Source organism: Podarcis muralis, chromosome 9 (genome assembly GCF_964188315.1).
Source record: "Podarcis muralis chromosome 9, rPodMur119.hap1.1, whole genome shotgun sequence".
Lineage (NCBI taxonomy): Eukaryota > Metazoa > Chordata > Lepidosauria > Squamata > Lacertidae > Podarcis > Podarcis muralis.
The window spans coordinates 57,120,730-57,144,339 of NC_135663.1; the positions used below are offsets into that span (position 1 = coordinate 57,120,730).

The 23,610-nt window shown below is 42.9% G+C and overlaps 1 protein-coding gene across 10 annotated transcripts in view; it reads right to left on the reverse strand.

Annotated features, from left to right (window-relative positions):
- Positions 1 to 23,610, reverse strand: part of MTUS1 (microtubule associated scaffold protein 1) — a 103,071-nt gene that overhangs the window by 3,019 nt on the left and 76,442 nt on the right. For 8 of the 10 annotated variants that reach the window (XM_028745089.2, XM_028745084.2, XM_028745088.2 and 5 more), the window contains 7 exons: positions 9,969 to 10,035; positions 7,118 to 7,332; positions 6,650 to 6,755; positions 6,329 to 6,402; positions 4,549 to 4,644; positions 3,563 to 3,679; positions 2,203 to 2,300 (listed from right to left, as the gene is read on the reverse strand). In XM_028745089.2, coding sequence (XP_028600922.2) covers positions 2,203 to 2,300; positions 3,563 to 3,679; positions 4,549 to 4,644; positions 6,329 to 6,402; positions 6,650 to 6,755; positions 7,118 to 7,332; positions 9,969 to 10,035 — 773 coding nt within the window. Of the gene's footprint in view, positions 1 to 2,202; positions 2,301 to 3,562; positions 3,680 to 4,548; positions 4,645 to 6,328; positions 6,403 to 6,649; positions 6,756 to 7,117; positions 7,333 to 9,968; positions 10,036 to 11,000; positions 11,239 to 23,610 lie in introns of those variants that run through there. The other 2 variants (XM_028745093.2, XM_077934297.1) reach the window with 2 other exon arrangements.

The window sequence follows — 23,610 nt, forward strand, 5'->3', positions numbered from 1 at the left end:
TTGCCAGTCAGCTGCTTGTGGTGCAAGAAACTCTGAGGACAGGGACCGGAGTAACAAACTGCAGAGCTCGCCTGCTCTACATCCTTGCCCGTAAGAGATGGTAGCCCCGTAATCCTACAAAAGGGCAAAGCCAAGCCACTTTCCCCACATAGGATTTAATGGTAGGGACTGAGTTTCCTGCCGCAAGGAGTGGAGAGCAAAATTATTGAAGGCACAAGAAACGGTAAAAGGAGAAAGGGTAGTTATTTGATCCTCCTTTTTAAAAGCTAAACTCTTCCACGCTTCAGAAAAAGTTACCACCAAGGACTAAGAGTCTAACTCCAAAAATAAGCAGTCTGAGCAAGTACTTTCAAAAATCCAGCATAGTTTAAATATACAGTGGTACCTCGCAAGACGAACGCCTCGCAAGACGGAAAACCCGCTAGACGAAAGGGTTTTCCGTTTTGGAGGCGCTTCGCAAAACGAATTTCCCTATGGGCTTGCCTCGCAAGACGACAGCCTATAGGGAAATCTCCGGGACAGCGGGGAAGCACAGCGCGTCTTCCCCGCTGTCCTTGGACCTCCTCCGAAGCCTGGCGGCGGGGCGGGGACACCTCCTCTCGCCGCCGCCGGGCATCGGAACGATGCCCCGATGCCGGGCGGTGGGGCGGGAACCTCTCCCCCCGCCGCCCAGCATCGGAACGATGCCCCGATGCCGGGCGGTGGGGCGGGAACCTCTTACCCCGCCGCCCGGCATCGGAACGATGCCCCGATGCCGGGCAGCGGGCGGGAACCTCTCACCACGCCGCTGGGCATCGGAACGATGCCCCGATGCCGGGCGGTGGGGCGGGAACCTCTCACCCCGCCGCCCGGCATCGGAATTATGCCCCGATGCCGGGCGGCGGGGCGGGAACCTCTCACCCCGCCGCTGGGCATCGGAACGAGGTCCTGGACCTCTTCTGAAGGCAGGCGGGGGCAAAAGTCTTTGTCCCCCCTGCCTGCCTTCCCAGGGGCTTTTAAATCGCCCCGGACAGCGGAGAAGTCCTCCGCTGTCCCAGGTGATTTTAAAATGCCGCCCGCCAGCATTTTAAGATCGCCCCGGACAGCGGAGACATCCTCCGCTGTCCCGGGGTTTTTTAAAATGCTGGGGGTGGGAAGAAAGGCCCTTGTCCCCCCCCCCCAGCCTTCAGAAGAGGTCGGGGGACAGACTTTCCCCGGACCTGGTCTGAAGGCGGTTTCCCTAGGAACGCATTAATTGATTTTCAATGCATTCCTATGGGAAACCGTGCATCGCAAGACGAAGAGACTTGCGGAACAAATTAATTTCGTCTTGCGAGGCACCACTGTAAAGAGCTTAAGGAGGCTGCTTTCTCTTCTGCAGGGACACAAAACCTCAGCCATTGACCAAGTAGTACTACCGTATTTTTCGCCCTATAGAACGCACCGGCCCATAGGATGCACCTAGATTTTGGGGGGTGAAATAAAGAGGAAAAAATTATTTCCCCCCCCCCCCCCCAGGCACGGGGCTGGGGCAGGGGAAGCTCGGGCTTCCCCCGACGCCAGCCCCCAGAACAGGACCCAGAGCGATGCCGAAGCTGCGTGCAGCTTTGGCATCGCTCTGGGAGCTTGCAGGGCTGGAGGAGGGGAAAGCCCTCCGCCAGCCTTCTAACCAAGTCGGGGGACAGCGGGAAAGGCGCGCTGCGCCTCCCGCTGTCCCCCGAGCTTGTGGGGCTGGCAGTGGGGCTCTCCTGAAGCCTGGAGAGCGAGAGGGGTCGGTGCGCACCGACCCCTCTTGTTCTCCAGGCTTCAGCGAAAGCCTGCATTCACCCCATAGGACGCACACACATTTCCCCTTCATTTTTGGAGGGGAAAAAGTGCGTCCTATAGGTCGAAAAATACGGTAATTCTCTTTGCAGTGGCTCTCCAAAGCTGTTTGTACATTAAGTAAGGAAGCAGAATCTCTTGAAAACTGTTCTTAGCACAATTTCTTAATAGTTTCAGAGGGGCTTGCCTAACTAGGTAAGTCCGCATTCAAATGCTGTGTGGGCTGTGCTTTTCTTCCCTTTACCGCAGGCACGCCCCACCTGCAATAGGCTCAAGGTAGCTTGCAGTATATACTATTTCACTTGAGTTCTCTCTACTTTCTAAATCCCCCCCCCCAAACAGAGAATTATGGCAGCTGTTAAACTACAAGAGCAACTCAAACAAGTATTTTAGAATTACCTGGAAAGCTCCATGTGTTTGTCCATCCGGGCTTTTAATTCTTCATTCTCCTGCTGAAGTTTTCTCATTTTCTCCACCAAGGCTGCATTGTTCTCCACCTTAAACAAATGTGCAAATTTAATGTGTGGTGGGGAGGGGGAGAGGCCAATTTATTTTAAATGAAGCCAGGTTGTCCTATTGCGTCAATTTATAAAATAACATCTCAAAATCTACCACAAACATTATTATTATTATTTAAAAAACTTGCTATTACAGCTCCAGAGCTCAAACATAAATTCTCTACTACAAACTTGTAAAATGCCTCCTTCACCCTGCACTAATCTAGTCTGTCTTGTTAAAACTAGTAAGAAGCACCTTATAATTGAAAAAAAAAATGGGAGAGTTGACTGCAGTCTTCCAGTTTCTTTTGTTCAGCATCCTTATGTTTCTGGCTGCACAATCTGGATTTATGGCCAGCGTATTGTGCTTAGGTTTAAGAATTAAATGCTGTGGAATTAATGATCAAGGGCAGAATAAAAATCTCTAAAATTATAAATACTATTTAGCCCTGCTCCCTGTCCCTTGGATTTATAATCTGTTCCTCTGTGCGTTCTGGAGACGAGAGGCCTAACTTACTTATTTACATGTGCTCTGAGACCAGTATATCATCTCAGAAACAATGGCAGCCACTGTCCTGGGATCTCAATGTCCCTGATTATTATGGTGTTTGCCCAGCCTTACTGCTGCCATTTAGATGACACACCCTGCTGGCTCCTCCTGCCTCTGGCACAGCGACAGGCTTCCAGAATTTGTCACACTTTAAAAAGCATGTAAAAGAGGGAGGCACGCATCTCTCTGTCTCTGAAACGACCATTCTCAGAGTTTCCTGTATGGGGTCACTGCTCAGAATGTTGCTTATTCTGCTCTGCATCTGCATTACTCCAGCAGATATTAAGCAGAGAAACAGAAGTTTGCATAAACACCCTCAATTTACATTCTCTTTCCACATCAACAGAGCAGAATTGTTATACCATGTACCTGGATTTATACAGAACGTTTTAAATGTTCAGTATTTTAAGTGTGCAAAGGGCCCCATATATTATTTCAGTAACCCTTACAAAAGTTTGTGATGTACTGTCTTTTTGTGACAGATGGGAAGGGCTGAGACAGAGAGAATGATGGACTGCAAAAGTTCATAGGTGGAAACTTATTTAGCTAAAGCTAATTAATTTACTTTAGCTCCACAGAGGTGTATTATGGTTCCTCTTTCCAGTTTTACTCATTAACTCCTCTAACTTGAATTTATTCCTACAGTGTCTACTTTTGCATTATCAGCACAAATCCAGCTTTTAGAAGCCTAGCACTCCAAGAAAAAGCTCACCAGTTTTTCCATCTTCAACAATTTGATATCTTGTTGATGTAGCTTCTCATTTTTGATCTCCAGCACTGCTTTCAAACTTTCCAGTTCTTGTTCCAGATACATAAGCTGAGGGTTTTTCTGCAAAATGGCATGCAAAGTTAATGCATAGCAAACATATTTTAAGTTACGACTGTAAATATTGACTTGTTATAGATTTCTTTAGCCAAGCAGGGTAAAACATTTATCACACACACACACACACCCCAAGGTACATCTAAAAAACTTCAAACTCACAAGCTGTTTGTATGGAGGAATAACAGACAAAGTCTCTTTAAAACAAAACTTTCACAAATGTTCTAAATGTATTTACAGCTCTTGTGAAATTATTTTATTGCTGTAAAAAGTGATAAAGGTGGTCACTTTCTGGTATATTGTTGTATTTTTAAATCACGCGTAAGGATATCTATCCCAAGGTAAAATATACCGTATTTTTCGCACCATAGGACACACTTTTTCCCCTTCAAAAATGAAGGGGGAATGTGTGTGCGTCCTATGGAGCGAAGACAGCATAGCCCCGCGACCCTCTGCCGGCTGGAGAGGTGACGCGCGGCTATGGCAGGAGCCTCTATAGCCGCACGCCATTTCTCCAGCCGGGAGAGCGCACGCGGGGCTAAAGAAGCCCCCCGCGACCCTCTCCTGGCTGGAGAGGTGACATGCGGCTATGGCAGGAGCCTCTGCGCTGCTCCCCGACCTGCTCTTTGGGGCTGGTGGTGGGCTTCCCCCCACCAGCCCCAAGGAGCAGGTCGAAAGGAACCTGAAGCCTGGAGAGGAGAGGGGTCGGTGCAAAACAAAGGTTTTTGATCCAGCAGGGAGGCATCTTTCACTCATGGAAGGAGAGGAGACATTATTTTTCCAAGCTCCCCTTCACCCAGTAGATCCCAGCCTTCCCCTCCTCCCCACAAAAAAAGGCTTTTTCTAGAGGATTATAAAAGCAAGTCGGTACTTACAATATTTGTTTTTTCTTTGGCTGTACGTTTTTGCTCTTCCAACTTAAGCTTTTCATTCAGGGAATCATTTTCACTCTGTAATTCACTAATCTTTTTCTAAGAGATTAAAAACAAACAAAAAAACACCCCAAACTTAAGACCTGAGCCTCTGCTATAAAGCCAGGTAACATTTTAGGAAATTGCTAGCAAGTACGCTAAATACTAAATACAGTGTGAGAAATTAGAAGTTGCAGAGATCCTTAACACAAACAGTAGGTCAGAGTTTAGAGAAGTAATGCTCCAAAGCATAGCTGTCCTGGCCAAGGAATTTGTCTAAGCAAAAATATAAAAATAAAATGCATGTTTTATAAAGAATTGGGAGTTGCATTGCTTATCCCATGGTTTCTAAGGGATAACCAGAAATATGTACTGTTGCACACCACCCCCAAACTCTGAGCAGTTTGAGGTTCCCAGGGGTTTGGTTCCAGGTGGTCTGTGTATCCTTTTAGAAAACGAGACACAGCAGAGATTGTGGTGTATTTATGCTATGTACAAATATATGCAACCTGAGCCTATAATGGAGTGCACAGCATCAATACCCCAAAAGCGTCTTGCCTCTTCCATAGACATAGCTGGCTTTATCAGTTGAGGGAAAGGTTCTGCTCATTGTCTAAATGGCTCATCCCTTAGGCTATCACCTCACACAGGAAGCTAGCCTGGCTTGTTTAGCTTTTAACACTTGTTGATTCCAAAGGATCAGATGTGTCTAGCACACAGGTCTATACACATGGGTCTTAATTGGCTTTTGAAATTTGCTGATTCCAGGGGATTTAGAAGTGTCTAGCACACAGCTTAATACACACACAGGCCTAGCACCCAAGTGTTAACACCCCAGATCTTAATTAAATTCTAACACTTACTGAATCAAGGAATTTAGAAATGTCCAGCACCCACAAGCTTGTATCAGTATGTAGTTTTAGATCAAGTTGAAGGTACCTGTGACTACTCTGGGCTGGCCCAAGACATTTTGATACCTGGCACTCCCCTCCCGACCAGGGAAGGAGGAGTGAGTGAAGATCTACATCAGGAACAAGGGGAATAAAGATCTCCTTTATATTGGAATCTGCTGCCCCTGTAGCTCCTGCTGCCCGAGGCCTCATGGGTGGGGTGGGGTGGGCCGGCCCTATGGCAACAGTTCCAGGACATAGCTGTCAACTTACAGATTTGAAAATAAGGGGCCAGCAGCCTCAAAAATAAGGGATCAGCAGCCAAAATAAGGGATTTTCTGGGCACAGGTATGTTCAACTTCTGAGCCCCTCTGAGCCAAAGGCAGAAAGCCCAGCCAGCAGCCAAACAAAGCCTCAAGCCTCAAGGAAAACCACCGTCACCTCTCCGCTGGGAAGCACTGAGCAAAGGCGAGTCCCCAGGCAACGCGGCCGATTTGATCAGCACAAGGCATACAAACTCCACCCCCCAGTCATTCTTAGACTCCTTACTGGGTGAGCAATGCAGCCAAGCAACACAGTTGGAGCCTCCCTCCTCCCTGGCCGGGAGGGAGGGAGGGAGAGGAGCTGCTTCCTTTGAAACCCGGGAAATTTAAAGGACATCATCAATAAGGGACAGCAGCGGGACATGGCGCTGGGATAAGGGACTGTCCCGCCAAATCAGGGATGCTTGACAGCTATGTTCCAGGATGTTCTACAAATACAAGGTACATGTTGACTTTGACACTGTGGTGGCATCTAAATCTAGCAATGTTACAGTTGCCTCTGGCTTAGTAAACAAAAGAGAAATTCCAGACCTCTAGTAGTTGTTGTTTTTCTTGGAGAGATTCTTCAAGTGTCCTTCTTTCTAATTCCTGGGCATTCTTGAGCTCTGAAAAATGTTTAGAGTCTTAACATTGCACAAGTGTACTCGCCTAACTTCTTTACAATACCTGCATAGTGTGGCTTTCATGGTTATTTTGGCAGGCAAGTTTTAATAAGGTACTGACCTCTTGTCACACTGCCAGGATTATAAACAATAAATGTATTTAGCAGCACAGCAAAGAAACTCTTCCTCTCTCACAGCAATAATGCAATGTGTTTGGTACCATCAAAGCAGAGTAAGCTATGCAATTTACCTGTAAAGGACAATTCGTGGTTCTTCTTCAGCTCATCTATCCTTTCCGTATGACTGGTTTCAAGCTCTAGCTTAAAGTTTTCATGTGTAATATTCAAGTTGTCGACCTGAGGAACAACAACATATTTCGCTTACCGTGTGCCAGGATGTTTGCGATATCAACCACCACAGCCTTGTTAATTGCCACTGTGGCTATTTTATGTAATTATTACTGTTCGTTCTTTTTGCATTTTGTTTCCCTTCAACCTTACACCTCTCAATTCCTTCCTCCTCCCCATCTAACCACATATCTGCCTATACACAGAGCTGCCAGTTCAGGATGACACTCCATACATCTCATGAAACAGACCTTTGCTTAATTCATCATGATCAAGGGTTATTTCCTTTGCCAGTTTTTATATCTGAATAAAGGAGATTGTGCTTAAGAAATTCAGCAGATGAATCTCAGCCCAACTTCCATCCTGCCTACCTGTTCTTGGAGCTGTGCTTTGTATTTTTCAGCTTCTTCGATACAGATGCTCTGTAGTTTTTTGCATTCTGTTGTATAGAACTGCTTCAGCCTTTCTTCCAGTTCAGACAAATCTCTTTGGTGTTGCTGGTTCAGCTGCTGCACAAATCCTTCGTAAGCTGCTTGTAGTTCATGTCTACCTTTCTCCAATTTCTCATAGGCTGCAGAAGCGGTTACTGAAGACAGAAATGCAGTGACGTTCTATGTAAATAAAATGGTTTTGCAAGCACATGCTCACAGGACTTTTAGGGAAGCACAGCCACAGCCCTCTTCAACAGAATACCATCTTTGATGATACATGGGGAGTTTCTTCCTTTCCTCCAGCCCTATAGTATTCAGGGATAGGACCCTAATTCTGTGAGAAAACACAGGTTTTGCAGGCAGAGGTTTCAGCTTCAGTCTTCCTCACTGGAATCCTGGAGAGTCGCTGCCTGTTAGTTTAAGACAGCTTCTTGTTTCTAGGTAAATTCTAGACCCATAATATTTGATTTAAGTCCCACATCTTAAAATGCTTTTAAAAAGCTAAATATTTTTTTCTCCCAGAGCTTTCAGGAGGTCTGCCTTCTGCAAATGCTCATCTAAATTTCCATAAATTTTATATAAAATTAAACTGTACAGAAGACTTTTATAAAAGTTGCACAGGACGCTTGCTTGGCATCTGTGTTGATGCCTATTGTTGTGTCTTTTTATTTGTCCACAGCTACTTTTTTCCTGGTATTTTAACTGATGCTTCCCTTACACACACACACACACATCTTTTAATGACCATCTTTTATTGCACCCATGTTTGAAATTGGACTTCTGACTTATCACACATGGTTATTTTTTACATATATAGCTCTCGCTCAAGAGAGCGTGCTATAGTATTTAACTGTGTTTATGATGTACAGTATATGCTATTTTGGAATATTATTTCTTTCTTTGAAAAATACCCTCTTGCTTCCAAGGTTTATCCAAACCAAAGCTAGTACACTGATAATCTGAAAGCAGCCTAACTAATCAGATTTGCACAAGTACTCTATGTGGTCATCATTCAAAGAGCTCAGTTTCACCTAAGGCCATAATATCTTAAGAGCATTGTTACTGTACCTCTCCTTTCAATGACGCCAGAAGTAGGTGAATCAATGACAACTTGGTTCCCCTACAGTTTTATATTTTAAAATCCCCAAACATGTTCTCCCCCTATTCCTGCTTCCCATGTATTCCCTAGTTTCCTAGCACCAGTTCTTTCAAAAGTGGAACAGAGTTTGCTCACAAAAAACCCCACTCTATGTCATAATCTAGCCTTGCCCAAGTTGTTAAGTGTTTATAGCTATTCTGACTTCTGCAAAGACTTCATATTAAAAATTGGGAGGGGGAAGAGAAAGATCTCTAGGACTGAGAAGATCAATAGCATTTTGCACACATTATCATTCTGCTTACCCAATATGAAGTTACTTCATGTGTGTGAAATACTTAGCGCAAGGAGCATTCCACTCTCCCTAGTGCATCATTGCAGAGCTCCCATTTGGAAAGTAACCCGTTTAAGAAATTAAGCTTATGCACATGGTTTTACACAAAAACCTTTCAAAGACATCCATGGCGCCAACAAAAAAGGGCTCTTCACCTAACGTATTGTAAGCTTCCAGCAAATAAAATTGCAGTAGGCCACAAAGCCCTTAAGAATAGGCCCAAATATTTTAAGGCCTGTTATGATTGAAGCATTTTACAAATGCAAACTGAACGCTAAGTGGGCATTTCTAACTGTAATGTGTTATACACAAAGATTTCTTCTGAAAACCACCACTTAAAACATTCACCCTGGTTTAAGAATGTGACAAGTAATTATTCTCATAATAAAAAAGGCTTAAGTATCTCTGAATTAAACGAAGGGTATATACTTCAACCACATTTCACAGGCACAGATTCAATCCGTCAAATACACTATTTATATAGATAGCACTTTCATTAAGTGCTCCACATTCATCATCTGATTGATTTTTTTTTACAACAAATCTGTAAGGTAGGCCAGACTTGCCTCCACATTACAAGAGAAATGGAGGCCAAATGATAGCATTTTGCCTAGGGCTATCCAATGGGCTTTAAGTTGCTGGAAGGCACCCAGAGTGGGCAGCGTATAAATATACTACTACTACTACTACTACTACTACTACTATTATTATTATTATTGCTGCTGCCAGAAGCAAAATGGACAAATAGCAAACATCTCTTCCTATCACAGCAATCTCTCTACCAAAGAGTCAAGCATTCTAAAGCTTTTAAGAGGCAACTCTCATTTGGCCAATTTAAGCCATACCCCATCTCTCACCATTTTAGCATTACGGTCATCTGCTATGCTGCCTTGCAGCATTTAATCTGATTACTGTAAGTGACAATTAACCTGCACCCAAGTTCATTTCAGACCTGTTGTCTACCAGAACCCGGCATGACACATGGCAATGAGTAAGATATAGCACACTTTTACAGTTGGTTTGCTTACTGGCAAAATGCGGGATAAATGTCTGCAAAACCATTTAGGCGAACAACAAAATCCATGCTGAAAAGACACCCCCAGTAAATGTTTTGACCATCAAACACATGTTTCCAGGAGGCTGCTCTGGTAGGCTTAGTCAAGTTGGTGCCAGGAATTCGATGAACCCAAGGGTCAGGCAGACAACACTCCAGTGAAATGCAGAGCACAAACATATGAATACAGTCAGGGGATTAGATTGTTCTGGTTCAATACTATGTGTCTTAAAATCAGTTTTGCCGCTGAATTTGTTTAATTATTATTTTTTTAAATGCAAAGGACAGCACACAAGCCTGTACTTACCTAACTCTCCGCGAAGATTGACAAGTTCTATCGACAGCTCTTTACGTTGCTTTACCACTTCCTCCCTCTGAGGAAAAAACAACACAGAGGCACATGGAATGTTAGTGAACACTCCAAGCAGAAAATACAACATTTGCCAATGCTTAACTTGCATGCTATCTGTAGAATGACAAGAAACAGGAAAGTGAAGCCAAGATATGAATCATCCAGGACAACAGCTTCATAATGTTAGAAAAACACAGATGGCCCCCTGAGTTAAGGAAGTACGTAACTTGCAATAAGAACTCTGCCAATGGCTAAAGTAATCTTCAGTGGGGTTTTAGTTAAGTACACAATTTACTTTAAAGTTAACAAAACCTTAGTTTGCAAGTTAAGAAGGGTGGGGGTGCTAGGGATTAAATAAACTGTGTATTAAGTAGCATTCAAGTAACCTTCCAGGATGCATGATGTTTGCCTCCAAACCATAACTGCGAGAACATAGTTGGGGATAAACAATACGTGTAATGTACTTTGTAACAAAGGTAAACATAAGCTTCGGCACAGAATACTCTCAGCCTGCGAGTACGAACTGATAAAGCCTCATTGCAAAATTTAAACGGCAGCTGCAAGCTGCTGTGCCTGTCAAGGTTTTGCACAAAACACCAAAATTGCAGTCATCTTTAAGAGTTCAAAGTGCTTCTGCTGTTAGCGCAAAGTTAGCCTGCAATCTGTACTTCACTGCTTTTCTTTCCACTCCCACTTGCCAAACCCTGTATTAAAAGAAGTTTCTGGACACCCCAGTAAAGAGTTCCGACTAAAGCACCCATCAGCACCCACATAACAAATCTACGCTGTGCGAGCATTTCAGTATGCTATCTGCTTCCAAGATGCAGCAACTGCTGTGGAGAGCAGAACGTTGCAGAGGTCGCCAGATCCAGCCTGCCTTCCTTCCCTCCAGCTGCTGGAACCATTTTTCACCTTGCCTGCAGCAAGCTGCTGCTTTTAAAATCCTTGTTATTTTAAAAGAGCAAATACAGCGCAAATACCAATTACCTCTTTTGCAGCACACTGAGAATACAGGCACATTCTGCTGCTGGAGCAGCCCATCATTCAGTTTCTCTGCCCAACCACATCCACGTAGCAGGCATGTACAGGTGGCAGGAACTACCGCAAACCAAACTGGTCGGCCCACGCTTAACTCACAGCTAGGTAGCGCTGCTTTGGACACTGCCTCAGCTCGGCTTCATTGTGCTTTGCAGTTACCGTACTTCTTCTACTGGTCTCTCCCCCCAACACAGAAGCAGACACTGCAGCTTCTGCACTTGGCACAAGCAGCCAGTGATTACTTAAAGCCACAGCCCTTTCGTTTTTTGAAAAATGAGAACCAGACATTACAAAGATCAATTGCCACTTACTCAAATATCAACTGGTACAGTGAAGGGTGGAGGGGAGGAAAGAGCACAGAAATCCCGACTACCTCTATGGATAATGGATCTTATTTTTAGCTTTTCTGAATTAGTTATTCTAGGCTTTCATTCTTAATTTATAGAAGAAGAAAACATGGCATGAATTGTAAGGAGCCGAGAGAAGGTACAGACCTTGCCAGTACGACTATGCTATCATTTGTTATGTAGCTTCTTCGGTGAACCTGGTGCTTCTACAGGATAGTCAAATCTCTGCTCCCAAGGAGCTTACAATACGGTTTTAAACAGTGGGGGCAAGGGGATTGCTTCCATCTTTTTTCCTGTTACATTTGATGAAGCTATATATTCATTAATATTTCAGCATCGCTTTCGTGATTGCCCTCACAAGCACTCTTTTATGATTTAGACCACTTGCTATTATTCCCATTTTACAGATTACTTAGTAACTGGCCTGAGTCAACCCTGGCGAATGCATACCCAAAGGCTAAAGCTTAGAACCAAATCTATCTTTATATTTGCTGGGGGGAAACGGCACTCATTCACTCCTTTTTAGCTTTCACCAAAATAGACATTCAAAAATAAAACACTATTTTTTTTAAAAATCACATCACTGATGAATAACACACCAGCCCACCCACCTTTTGTAGGGTGGAGTTGACATCCAGCCTGAAAAGTTATGGGGAACTCATACACCTGCGTATTACTTTATAAAAACCAGCTTAAAACATAATGTTTTCAAACTTCCAAGTCTCATATTTCCTCCAAAACACTCAAGGTGGCAAACATGGTTCTCCCCTATTTTATTCTCGCAATAACCCTTTGGGGTATGTTAGGCTGAGACATGTTAAACAGCTCAAAGTGGACAACTGAAGTTCACAGGTAAGTGGGGATTTAAACCCTGGTCTTCCAGAGCCAACACTCTAACCACAACACCAACGTGATGCTTCTCATAGAATCAAGGAATTGGAAGGGACTCCCGAGGGTCATCTAGTCCAACCCCCTGCAGTGCAGGAATCTCAACTAAAGCATCCATGACAGATGGCCAACCTCACAAAGGTACAGTGGTACCTCGGGTTACAGACGCTTCATGTTACAGACTCTGCTAACCCAGAAATAGTACCTCGGGTTAAGAACTTTGCTTCAGGATGAGAACAGAAATCGTGCGGCGGCAGCAGGAGGCCCCATTAGCTAAAGTGGTACCTCAGGTTAAGAACAGTTTCAGGTTAAGAACGGACCTCCAGAATGAATTAAGCTCTTAACCCAAGGTACCACTGTATTGCCCTAATGTTAGTTTTCAGTCTTTTCCCTAACATACCAGCATGGCTCTCTGCTACCTTAGAAACTACAGATTATCATTTATATTGCAAAACTTGTAATGCCATTTAGTCAAGTCTGCGCTAGGCTCAAAAATTTGGCCGTGAGTTCTTTGGGTAACCTTCCCTAAGTGCATCTCTCTTCCTCCATTCCCCAAGTGCATGACCAGTCTTAAACCAGGAATATCAGTGTCAAATTCACAGGTATGTTTTGGTTGTAGAAGAAAAGGCCTCTTTAGCATTTTGCATACTCTAAATTCTATACTGTATATAAAACAGGGATGCATGTAAAATATTTTTTATTACTGAGTAGAATTAAGTTCTTCATGTTGCACGTATACAAAGGACTATGGTAGTTTTAATTCAAAGAGCAAGAACTGCCCTGCTGCAGACAGACAAGAGAAAGCCCCACCTTGAGAATACATTTGTTACATTCAGGACATTCATTCCAACAGCAAATTGGTTTAAAACTCACAAATGAGAAAAATCCACTTATCTGATAACCCGATTAGTGACCAGCCACTCCTACTAGCCATCGGTAAGACCAACAATTAGGACATTGTTCTTAGAAATCTGAGGGCAATAACTCTATGGATCCACCCATTAGGTGGAAAGAAAGCATTACTGTTAAGCGAATCACATGAACAGCCCAGTATCTAGAAGGTCAATAACGTGGATATACAAAATTTAAGATGGTTCTCTTGCACGGAACCAATTATTTTTGCCAGTATGAGCTACAGAAAACAAATCTGGCTAAAATACTTTAATAAAATAGATTAGCAGCAAAGAGAAGATGTTCAGGTAAGCGGCCACAATCAGGACAGACACACACACAACACAAACTTTTACTGGGCTAAAAAGGGGGCATGGCCCACAGAAAGACTTGTGGAAGCTTCAAGTGATGCTAAAGACTAGGATCCAAAGATTAGCTTAAACTCATGCAAGCAATTTTGCTAAGCCCACCCCCCTCCAAAAAACAACAACCAAATTCTCTGAAAGCTGACAAAACAGGAAGAAGCACTAAATAATTATTTCTTCACAGAGAAAAAAACATCATCCTACCCTGACCAAAGGCAGGGCTGATCTGAAGGGTGGGATGGCTGAAGGAGGTTCTGAAAGGCTTGGGGAGACCCTGCCCATCCAGTCCAGTGGAAGGAGTCATCCTGTCAACTGAATGTCCTCCAGTCCACACAGGCAAACAATTCTCTTTGAGAGCTGACACACACACACTCTCTCTCTCTCTCTCTCTCTCTCTCTCTCTCTCTCTCTCACACACACACACACACAGTGTACAGTCGTACCTTGGATCTCAAATGCCTTGGCTCCCGAACCAATTGGCTCCCGAACAATCGAAACCCAGAAGTGTGTGTTCCAGTTTTTGAACGATTTTCGGAAGCCGAACATCCGGCACAGCTTCTGATTGGCTGCAGGACACTCCTGCAGCCAATCAAAAGCCGCTCCTTGGTTTTCAAACGGTTTCGGGAGTTGAACAGACTCCTGGAATGCATTCTGTTTGAGAATCAAGGCACGACTGCATTACAAGTTGTTTTTTAAAGGGGGTGGGTATTATTTGGAAAACAAAACAAAAATAAGGGTAGTCCTAAAGCCACCTCAAGCTCATAGAACTAACTGTCTTGAAAACCTGTTTAGGCTTATTCTCAATTTTTTCCAGTACACACATTTATATTACTGTGCAAAACATGGATTGATGAAAAATGAGCACATAGTATTGCTACTGAAAACAAGCTGAATGCATAAATTGTTCAGTTGTTTTTGAGTTGCTGCTGTGGCGTATTTCTTTTTCATGAAGCGCATCAAAGGTTATTGCACTAAATTCAAACTGAAGGCTATTTAGGGAGCGAAGGGAATTCTATTTCATATTTCCATTATTCAGTGCTCCATGAATTTCAGTATTCTATAATACTTCAGATCTGGCCTCAAAATTCTGCAGATCACAAGTTTGCATTTGGCAGAACTGTGGCTAAACATTAGTGATTCGCCAAAATTCCAAAGGATAATATAGAAGAGGAAATTTAAATCTGGATTTAAAACAGAAGTAGGTTTCATAATATTCTCCAGGGATCCCCCAACTAGATCACGTTCCCCCACAGTGCATTTTTACTTCATTTCCTTCTCCCACTTTTTAAAACTACTCATTTGACAGTAACGGTGTGACCATACGATGAAAGCAGAGGGCCTGCTCATCTGTGAAGACAAGAATTAATTATCAAGAATGCAGCATCAGCAACTTCCAGAAAACTGAAAGATGTGCAAACATTTCCAATCAATAAAATAGGTCATGCACACTGCTAATCATGGGAAGACATTACTATTTCCTTGGCTGTCATAGTGGGGGGGGGGGGGGAGAGAGAATGACCAGCAGTTTACCCAAGTGCTGCACAGACCTAGTGAGGTACTATTTTAGCTGTAAAAGCCACAATTGATGGTACCAAAATTCAGTAGACAAAATCTACTTTCCTCTATTTTGTGGATTTGTTTCAACTCTGTTTGTGTTACCCCAACTGGGGAGCTACTGAAGAGGGGGAATTGGTTCCTGTTTCTACAGCAACCAGACCATCGCTCCCTTGCATAGGGAATTACAGCCAAATAAGCACCGCTGTCAAAGTAATACACTAGGAAGGACCATCATTGGCATCCAAAATGAACTATATCCCGTGCAAGAGAGCCATCTGATGGGTTGCCTTGTCTCCCAACCCTTTTTCCCATGCCACTGTTTTTGCATTTTGTAAAAGGGTGTTCTGAGAATACAACATCTCATTATGGTTCAGACCTAGTTCATTGCTGCTGCTGCTGCTGCTGCTGCTGCTGCTGCTGCTGCTTCAGATCCCTGCCATGAAATAGCTGTATGTCTGTGCAACAACTACAAAAGGTTACTGCGTTTGAAATGTACTTATACTGTGGTACCTCAAATTACAGACACTTCAGGTTACGCGTTTTCAGGTTACGGACTGCAGGAAACCTGGAAGTACCAGAAAGGGTTACTTCCGGGTTTCACCAATTGCGCTTTGCACATGCGCAGAAGTGCCAAATCGCATCACGCACGTGCGCAGATGCAGCGCTGCAGGTTATGAACGCTGCAAGTTGTCGATGTGCCTCCATCACAGATTACATCTGCAACCTGAGCTTCCACTGTAATAGGATGTTTTGTAAAAAATATCATAGTACTATTCAACTTTCCACTTATATGCATTCCACACCCTCTATGCCTCTAATCCCAAATCCCACGTGTCTTCTCTTCCTCTTTCTCAGTCCTCCCACATCCTTGGGAACACAACACCCCCTCATCTCCTGCAAGCAGCCTAGCTCTTTGGAGTTCCCTGTGTAATCATGGACAAGAAATAGCTGGTGTCAGACCAGGCTGAGGAGTAATGCTCTGATGAGGAATGGTGGGAGCCTCCCCCTCGACCTGCTCCTGAGCAGGATCCTGAAGCTGCCCAGGAGCAGTGGGACAGTATAGATTTGGAACAGTGGTTCACAGAAGGACATAGTTCAGAAGACAAACGGGAAGAACTGGGTGGTGAACAGCTAGGAGAAGAAGAACTGGGAGAGAGAGAGAGTTAACAGACTCTCTCTCGCTGGAAAGTATTCAGCATATCAGTCCAATGTCACGTAGAGCAGATAAGGTGGCTACACAAAAAGCATAGTGGTTGCGAGATCAGGTTGCAAGACGGAAGTGACTGGGGGGGGGGGAGTGGGTGGAATCCTTAATTGGGAACACCTTTATTCCGAGAATGGGTGCTTTGTTCTTTTGCTGTGATCATTAGACTGGCCTCGACCAGAGCCAGGGCCTTTTCAGCCGTGACCCCGGCCTGGTGGAACACTCTCTCACAAGAAACCAGGGCCCTGCAAGATTTGACATCCTTCCGCAGGGCCTGCAAGATGGAGCTGTTCCACCAGGCCTTTGGTCAGGGTTCAGTCTGACTCCTTTTCTCTTTGTATAAGAACAAGCACAAAGGAGCCCGCTCACAGGTCCTTAAAATATCAGTGGAAACAATTGGTCCTGGCGAGTATTAACTGCTTTCAATTTTAGCCTGAGGATTGTCATTTGTCCAGTTTTAACTTTAATTTATTTGAATTAATTTTGGAATACATTTTAATTGATCGATTGCTTGTTTTTATGCACATTGTATTATTTATATGATGTTAGCCGCTCTGAGCCCGGCTCTGGCCAGGGCGGGAGGGAGGGGTACAAATAAAATTTTATTTATTTTTATTTTTATTATTGACTCTTTAAATGGTAAGGAACTCTTTTTGCTTTGTCCTGCTTATCTATAGCCAAAGTTGGGGGAGCCGAATCCCCGGAGCCTGACAGCTAGCTCTCCCGAAATCCTGTCAAGAAGAAGTAAACCATTTGAAACTAGCAAGCAAGAAGTCCTCTGGATAGAACTGAAGACATTCTAGCATTATTTACCTCTTATGGTTCCACAGATAAGTGGCTAGGAGCCATTATTCTTGAGTAGCAAGACAGCATTTATTTATAAATTTACCCTGTACACCGCTTTACATTTCAAGAAACCTCAAAGTGGTTTACATCTGCATTATAGGAGAGCAAGACATGATGCAAGAAGATACAGATTTTGACTCCAGTGATGGAGAGGCTTTTTTTAAAGTTTTCTCCATCTCACTGTGGAGGGAGGTTATAGCCCTGTGTCTCTCCAAAAGAGCAAGATACCCCTGTATTAACCAATGATCTTTGTGGGGTTTGCACAATGGGGGGAAAAAATATTTCCATGCATGAAAGTCAAAGATTGTTGTTTGTTATTTTCCATGGTAACGAAACCTAGGTACGAACATGTGGAGGAATAATATTTGCCTTGTAAAAGTTGCCAGGTTTAGAATTACTATTTAAAAGATTTGTATTTAAACCAAAATGCAGTGATTGCAACAAACTTACCACCTCTTTCTTGTGGCCGGATATTAAGTTCAGAGGCACAGATCGATCTAATCCAACGTAGGCCTTAAAGAATTTTACCAGTTTGCAACCCATGAGTTGTGCAAAAAGTATTAACGTAATAGGCAAGAAGAACTCTGAATGGCCCAATAAATTCATGGACAATTAATGTTGTATTTTACAGATCTGACGAGTGTATTTTCAAGAGAACAGGCAAACCCATGTTCTCTGGGGGTAAAGTTGTTATACATTCTTAAAACGCTATTTCAAGGAAGTTGCATTTATGTTTGAACGTTTTTCCAGCCATGTTTTAATTAAAAGCCCATGTTTAGGAAACAATGAGCCCACCTCAATCTTTCTCTCAGTATAAGGTTAAAGGATTAAAGACAAAGGTGATGACATCAATAGTTGCCACAACAACAGAGGCATCACTAATATAGTATTGTGACCTCATTGCTTTTTCAAGTAGAAGGCCCAGCAATTGTTCCATTTCAAAACCAGTGTGCATGCCAGCATAAAAATGCATAACACACCTTTGAACGAAACACTTCAAGCAATTATTATTCTTAAGAAAATTATTCCTGAGAGTTTTCCATCTTGATACTCACTATTATCTCCCACTCCTGACAGACTTCAAATGCAAATATTCCCACGGAAAAAACTGAACCAGTTTGAAGTCTGTGTTTCATCGACAATTTAAATGATGACATCACATTAAAGCCAAGTTCAAACAAAGAACAGATGAGAAGTTAAACCTGTTTCTTGACTACTGAATATAGTAACTCACATGACTATACGAAATAGACAAATCCCCCCTCCCCCCCATGTAGAGAAGTGGGTGGCTGGGAGCAGGGTTCCCGCTTCTCCCTATTATGTCAGGGTTCTTTGGTTTGCTATGAAGGGTTTTCTGTCTGTTTGGAGGAACATTCAGACCACCTGTAGGCTGAAGTGATAGTGTAGCACTTGCTTCAGGGGTTGAAAATCCAAAATGCACCTCCCATAGTGGTAGCAATAGTTGATCCCTGCTGCCCTTCAAAATCCTCTATTCAAGGAAGGCTGCATCACCCTAGCTCAGGAAAAGCTGAAACCACGCCGAAAAGAAATAGGGCTATGTCCATGTTCTTTGGGATTTAATAAAGAGAGCTACCAGCTCCTGCTTCTGAAAGAGTTCCAGTCACTTAGCATAAATGAGGTGACATAGTGTCCTTGGATGTATGAAATGAGTCGATAATAAGTGCAAAAGATTTTCTCTTGTCTAAGCCGCGAGGCTATCACCCAAGTAATAAAAACCAAGTAGTTGATCAGATGATTGTCATCAATTAGATGCATATAATTCTACATAAACTTGCATTTAGATTAAAAAAAACAGGTATGAAACAAGAATAATGTTTTGGGCTACATTCAATGCTACAGTCTGCTAGAGCAAAGCTACTCATCTATGCTGCACAGGAGAGGAATTTCACAAAACAAGGGCGCTGGGATTTTTTGTGTGCAGGAGAATTATGGATTACTTTGACTATGTAAGGGCATAATATAAAACTCATCAGTAAAGTGAAATATTTGGAAGATCAGACCAGTGTAAACAGGGTGTAAAGAGGGTGTGTGTGTGTGTGTGTGTGTGTGTGTGTGTGTGTGTGTGTATAAACTCTTGCTTCTGGTAAGGAGGATCTATTAAGCAAGACCTGGACACAAACAGGACCATTCCTTTGGTTTCTTACAATTTGCCATCTATTTTCCCCTGCCCCACCCCATCTGTTGATGCTCTCAATGAACAAATATCTGAAAAACGAACTGGGAAGGGAACACAGCTACAACACTATGAATTAACTCTATGAATAAGCAGACTTTTCAAATTTGGTATGAGTGTTGCTCATTAGAATTGCCTGTCCTATCACCCACACATCCCAAAATCTGAAGAATTTAAAAAGCAAAGTGACAGATGAGATACTGTCAAATTCCATCAACTTTTGCCTGAAAAAGTCAACCAGCCAAACCTGATGCATGCAGTGGCGTAGCGTGGGGGGTGCAGGAGGGGCCGGCCGCACCGGGCGCAACATCTGGGGGGGGCGCGCTCACACTCGCAGCTCTCTGCCCCTATCTGGCTCACTCAGGGTTAGGGGGCGCAAATTACTTGCCTTGCCCCGGGTGCTGACAACCCACGCTACACCACTGGATGCATGTTAACCATTCAGAGACTAGTGACAAGTGTAATAAATTAATGCTTAGAAGTAACTGTGCTACATGAGGATAGACAGTTCACTGAGAGGTCACTGGCATCTGGCCAAGCATTTAATGCATTCAGAACTGCAGTGCTATATATCTTATTTTTTAAACTTGCCAACTGCATATGCTTCTAAAATACTGCTTGAAGCAATCCATAAGGTATGCATTTAAGAGAAATATTATTGGTGAGAAATTCTATTAAAACCCAGGTTGCCAATAAAAGAACACAAAATGCCCAGAACAAGGAAAATGGCCCATCATTTACCATAGGGTGAGTACTACTCATTTTCACATTTGTAAACAACATTTCTGAATCTAGCCTCACAATGAAATTAATGGGTCCTCCTGACCAACAAAGCACAGAGGGTTAAAAATAAAATAAAAATCCTATTAACTTTGCAAAATACAAGCTAATAATGGTTCTGCATTCTTGAAGACCTTCCCATGACTCTAAGGTGGCATTCGCACCTTTGCATGGGAGATTCCATGAGAGGAATGATCTTTAAATTAAACTCACGGAAAGGTCACTGCCCAGCCTATACAATGCTGCTGATCTATTCTGCCAAGTAGTTTACACATCTGTCGTAGTCACACCCTAAGGACAACTTTGAGAGACAAGGCAATTTTCATTTCAGAACCGAGGCTCAGAGAGCTAGCCTTGAGAACATTGCTATTCCCGGAGCTACATGGATCCATCACTAAAATGTGGATTTGAATCATCGGGGAGGGAAAAACAACATTGGGAAACATCCATGCTTGAACGGCCCAGAGCAATGGGCAATGACAGCCATGCATTCCAGACATGGGAAGGATTGGAATGACTATAGGTATGAATGAGGATGCTGCCCAAAGCTTCCTGTGCCTGTTATGCCGTGTGTGTGTGTGTGTGTGTGTGTGTGTGTGTGTGTGTCGGTATTCATGTGTGTGTGAAATAATAATAATAATAATAATAATAATAATAATAATAATAATAATAATAATATAGTGGTGCCTCAGGTTAAGTACTTAATTCGTTCTGGAGGTCTGTTCTTAACCTGAAACTATTCTTAACCTGAAGCACCACTTTAGCTAATGGGGCCTCCTGCTGCCGCTGCGCCGCCAGAGCACGATTTCTGTTCTCATCCTGAAACAAAGTACTATTTTTGGGTTAGCGGAGTCTGTAACCTGAAGCATATGTAACCCAAGGTATAATAATAATAATAATAATAATAATAATAATAATAATAATAGAGATCCAAAACTGATCTAGAGCAGAGGGAGATGTTGTAATTATATCCTCCCCATTCACCCATATAAAAATACATCTTTCAGCTGGGTGCATTTTGAAACGAACGTATCTGTAAATGTACTGTATATGTGGATGAACAGAATTGAAAGGAAGAGGAGAAGCAGGACACCGCCAATGGAGAGGCTGCAGTGGGTAAAGATGAAGGAAAAGAGGAAGAAGCGGGAGAAACATGGCAAAGGGAAATGAAGGCTGTAAGGACAATACTTCATATTTAGTTTAGCTGAGATGTGTTAATGGTTGGCTTCCTTTAAAAAAAGTTATGCAGTTTTGGCCTTTTAAGATGTTTGTTAATTTTATTTCACACAACTAAGTGTCTAGCCTAGCCAGATAAAGTGAATAATTAAGGATAATTAACTTCCAAAATAGCTGGTGCACTTAGTATGCTCTTCCAGTTCAGACAAGACTTGACTGCTTTTATATTGCTTTTTTTAAGAGATGGGTTTTTCTTTGCATATATCAGTTGGAAAAGTAAACAACATTGCATCGTCCATTCTTATTTCTTCTAATGCTGAACTTAAAAAAAACCCTATCCAATTTCTCTTTTATCAGAGTAGGAATGGGTAACTTTAGCATTCCAAAATTCTGAAAGCTGGGATATTTGTTTAAAATCAAAGGCTTCAACTTTATTGGCTTACAACTGCAGACATAACAACTTTCAACTTTTCAGGGTTAGTTAGACAAACTATCTAAAAGGTAAAACAAAAAAAAATTCCTTCCAGTAGCACCTTAAAGACCAACTAAGTTAGTTCTTGGTATGAGCTTTCGTGTGCATGCACACTTCTTCAGATACCTGAAGTGTATCTGAAGAAGTGTGCATGCACACGAAAGCTCATACCAAGAACTAACTTAGTTGGTCTTTAAGGTGCTACTGGAAGGAATTTTTTTTGTTTTGACTATGGCAGACCAACACGGCTACCTATCTGTATCTAAAAGGTAAATTTGGATGAAGTGCTGTCAATACAGAGAAAAAGAAACTTCCAATTAGCATTGCAGCCTGTGGCCATTTCCTCTCAGCGTACTTAACATTTACAAGAATTAGATGTCAGATTCTGTATCGTCTGAGCAGATTTAACTGGTAAGAGCGGTGCAGAGCTAATTTATGCTTTAAAAACAAAGGCATTCAAATTACAACTTATATACACAGCATGCCTCTTAATTGCAGTGCGCAGTTATGTGTTTAATCATTTGATACTATACCATGAAAGATCTCAAAGTATGCGTTGTTGTTTAAGAACGCATTTAACACATTTAACACATTGCAGACTTGTTTGCCCTGTTTGCCTTGTATTTTGAAATATTCCATGCTCTCATGAGATAATAGCCCTTACAGTAAAAGGGCAGTTGCCTGACTTCTGCCATTCTGTATATGGGGCTATTCGGCTACTCCTTCATCGTGATTTCACACACCACCCAATACACACAGTGTGAAACAGGAGTGATGCCTTTTCCTTGCTTCTCTCTTATTCTGAGATGGAACATGGGAATGAACACCCATCATCTGAAGACAGCCTCTTCCCTACTATCCAGGGCTAGGCAATACACCAACATCTATTTATGGTAGAACATCCCAATTTGAGTACACCTATGAGGAGGGAGGAGTGGAGAATCAATACTCAAATATTCCCTGAATGCATTATTGTGTTATTATAGTACTATTATTTGTGGCAGGTAGGCAGTATGCTTGAAACCCTTTAAATTCCTGGATCTAGCAAGTGCTGAAATCTAAGTAAGGGTTCAACTTGTTGAAACAGCCAGACAAGTTTCTTGGTTGTTGTTGTTGTTGTTTAGTCGTTTAGTCGTGTCCGACTCTTCGTGACCCCATGGACCAGAGCACGCCAGGCACTCCTGTCTTCCACTGCCTCCCGCAGTTTGGTCAAACTCATGCTGGTAGCTTCGAGAACACTGTCCAACCATCTCGTCCTCTGTCGTCCCCTTCTCCTTGTGCCCTCCATCTTTCCCAACATCAGGGTCTTTTCCAGGGAGTCTTCTCTTCTCATGAGGTGCCCAAAGTATTGGAGCCTCAGCTTCAGGATCTGTCTTGGTAATGGCCCTCTAAGTATGGGCCATTAAGGTAACAAAGGAAGTGGCTCTGTGCCAGATAACAAATGTTCTCTCAACTTGACAAACAAAAGCCAGAGTTGGGAGTTTTTAATTATGTGAGCTGGAAGCAGGTTGGAAAGCTAGAGAGACAGAGAGAGATGCCTCATTTCTGTTGGAATCAAAGGCTGTGGCTATGGGAGAAGCATGGCCGTTTTTGGGTACTGATGCTGAGAACCCCTCCATCGTAAGCTCAGGTTGCATATACATATCCCTCATTCCAAAGGAAACACGAACCCTGAATAAGCACCTGGAACCCCTGAAATATCGCCCCGCTTGGAAATTGGGGTGGTGTGCAACAATAAAAGCCTATAAACATCCAAGTTCCTTCATATTTAGATATTTTTTCAGCACAAATCAAATCAAATGTAGAAAAGATGTAAAACGCAAGCAATACTAAATAATT